The following is a 2,497-nucleotide window of genomic DNA, read 5'->3' on the forward strand; positions in this document are numbered from 1 at the left end:
AAGAGCATCCCATTCCATAAGAGCATCCCATTCCGTAACAGCACCCCATTCCACAACAGCACCCCAGCTCCGCTGCAGCACCCCGGGGCCACAGCAGCATCCCGGCCCTGCTGCAGCATCCCAGCTCCGCGCTCCATTCCAGCCCCACTGGAGCATCCCAGGGCAGCGCAGGAACATTCTCCCTTCTCCGGGGTGAAACCACGGGAAGAAGGCAGGCCCTGGCACGTGCCGGTGCCCATGGGGGCTTCATCCACCCGTATTTTTATGGTTTTTTTTGCCTCCCACAGGGCAGCGATGGCAACTCGGTGGACAAGAACAAGTGCTGCACCCTGTGCAACATGTCCTTCACCTCGGCGGTGGTGGCCGACTCGCATTACCAAGGCAAAATCCATGCAAAAAGGCTAAAACTCTTGCTGGGGGAGCAGCCCACGCTCAAGACCCCAGGTAGGTGACGATTATCCCGATTTTCAGCCTCATTTTGCATCCAGCGCCCTCCGCTTTGGGCCCGGTCCCCAGTCTCCTCTATGGYGCTTCCCGCAGCTCGAGACCAGGAAGGCTCCAAATATAAATTGTGTATTTTATAGCTAATGAGATGTGCATAAATCCCAGCTATAATTGAATAAGGGGGCTTGGGCTCCGCGTGTGGATGGCAGTGACGGGGTTGAGGGCTTTTTTYTAGGCTTTGCAGACTGTGGGGATGCGGATGCACAAAATATCCCCCTCCTTTGGCGGCATCGGGGCTCGGGAGATGCTCGCCCCTTGCCTGGGCGATGCCAGGGCATGGCATTCAATGGCATTTTGCTCTTTTTTGCCCAACCAAGGGTTCTCCGGGGGCCGTGGCGCTGCAGCAGGGCGGCGCACGGGGCCAAGCGGCTGCTCCGGCGTCGATCCCGTGGGAGACGCGCCCGGCGCCGTGAGGCTGTTGGGTTGCCCGCTGTTTGCATTAGCGCTTATAACCCAGCTCCCCCGCGGCTGCAGCCTCCTGAGTGCAAAAGAGCACTAAATTGGGGGGGTTTCAGGCAAACCGAGGCTGCTGGATTTAAGGTTAGAGGGGACATTGTCCCTTGCGATTCCCGTGTCGGATTCGCCTCCCACCATAGGGAAAGAGCCGCCGCTGTGGTGGCTCCTGCTGCAGCCAGAAGAGATGCAACGTGATGAATCCCTCAGACCGAGCTTACCTCTGTGATCCCTTGTATGCTTAAGCGGGCTATATATTTTATCGGGGGTCTCCTCGAGCTCCCGYGGTGCTTTTCCCTGGAATGGGCTGTGCCGGGTTGACCTGCTCCCCCAAGCGGCTCTGTCCCCGCCAACTCTCACGGGTCCCTCCCGCTGTCCCCAGCGTCTGCTGTCACCTCGCATCCCATCAGCATTCCCAGCGCCAGCTGGAAAACAGCGCGCTGCCGGGAAACAAGAGCCTTGACCTTCATGCCCGTGCTCCCTGGCTTTGCTTTTGCTTTAAGGAGAACGGGGGATTGAAGGATTTAATCTTTATAGTGCGGCGACTTCCACGTGTGAATCCGCAGGGAAGCCAGCTCTCATCCCTGCCTCTCTGAGGGCATTTTGAGGATGCTGGATGCTCCTGCTAATGTCAGGTTGACCCCAGGATGTCGGAGCTGGGCGGGCGACCATTCGCAGGGCCTCTGGGCTGCTGCATGTCCCCGCAAAGGGGCAGAAACGAAACCCGGGCACCGTCCCCAGCAGAGCAGAGGTGCAAAACGCCTGGCAGTGGATAAGGTCATGGGGAAAGTTAGCGGCTCCATACGGTTTCCCGCAGGAAAACTAAGCGTGGCTTCCTGCCGGGGGCAGTCGGAGGGATCGGGAGGTGGGAACGGAGCCGCAGGACCGGGCTCCGATGTCGTGTGTTAATTATTCAAGGAGCAGCGTTTCATCTCGACAAGGAAAAGCACATGAAAAGGAATCGCAGAGCGAGGTGCGGTAATTAAGGCGCTGGGTATTTTTACACAGTGTCAACTTTGCTCTCTTTTTCAACCCATTTCTCCGTGGCTTTGCCATTTATAAAGCGCAGACATGGTGCYGCGGCGTTGCATAAGGAGCCAGCACCCATTTTTCTTCCAAGTTTATGTGGATCAGGCCGGGAATCTGGGGGAAATGAGGCTAAGGGAAAGTCGTGTGTTCCCAATAYGCCAGAGAGGAGACTGGATGCCGTGTGACTTGGGCATCAGCGGCATTGRAACAGCCTTCATACTCTCTGAGATGAAATGAATTGAAAAATCAGGTTCCTGGGACGGGTATTAATCTCCTCCCTGTGCRGGGCAGGAAATGGCTTTGCTTTTGGGTTGCTTCTTGCGATGCTTGGTTGCAAGAAGCGCTTGGTGCAGCAATTGTAGTGACTTGTAGCGCTTTGTGCAAGCAATTGCAGCATCTTGCAGCACTTCGTGCAAGCAATTGCAGCGATTTGCAGTGCTTCATGCAAGCAATTGCAGCGATTTGCAGCACTTCGTGTAGCAATTGCAGCGATTTGCAGCGCTTCGTGCAG

The 2,497-nt window shown here is 56.6% G+C and overlaps 1 protein-coding gene across 1 annotated transcript in view; it reads left to right on the plus strand.

The window, feature by feature from the left end:
* The window catches only part of ZMAT4 (zinc finger matrin-type 4), a 13,638-nt gene that overhangs the window by 7,154 nt on the left and 3,987 nt on the right, over positions 1-2,497 (plus strand). Inside the window, exon 3 of the mRNA XM_026046973.1 lies at positions 288-444. Within this exon, the coding sequence (XP_025902758.1) occupies positions 288-444 (157 nt within the window). The remainder of the gene's footprint in view (positions 1-287; positions 445-2,497) is intronic.

This window comes from Nothoprocta perdicaria, unplaced genomic scaffold, assembly GCF_003342845.1.
Source record: "Nothoprocta perdicaria isolate Ctin4 unplaced genomic scaffold, notPer1 scaffold_466, whole genome shotgun sequence".
NCBI classification, from domain to species: Eukaryota; Metazoa; Chordata; class Aves; order Tinamiformes; family Tinamidae; genus Nothoprocta; species Nothoprocta perdicaria.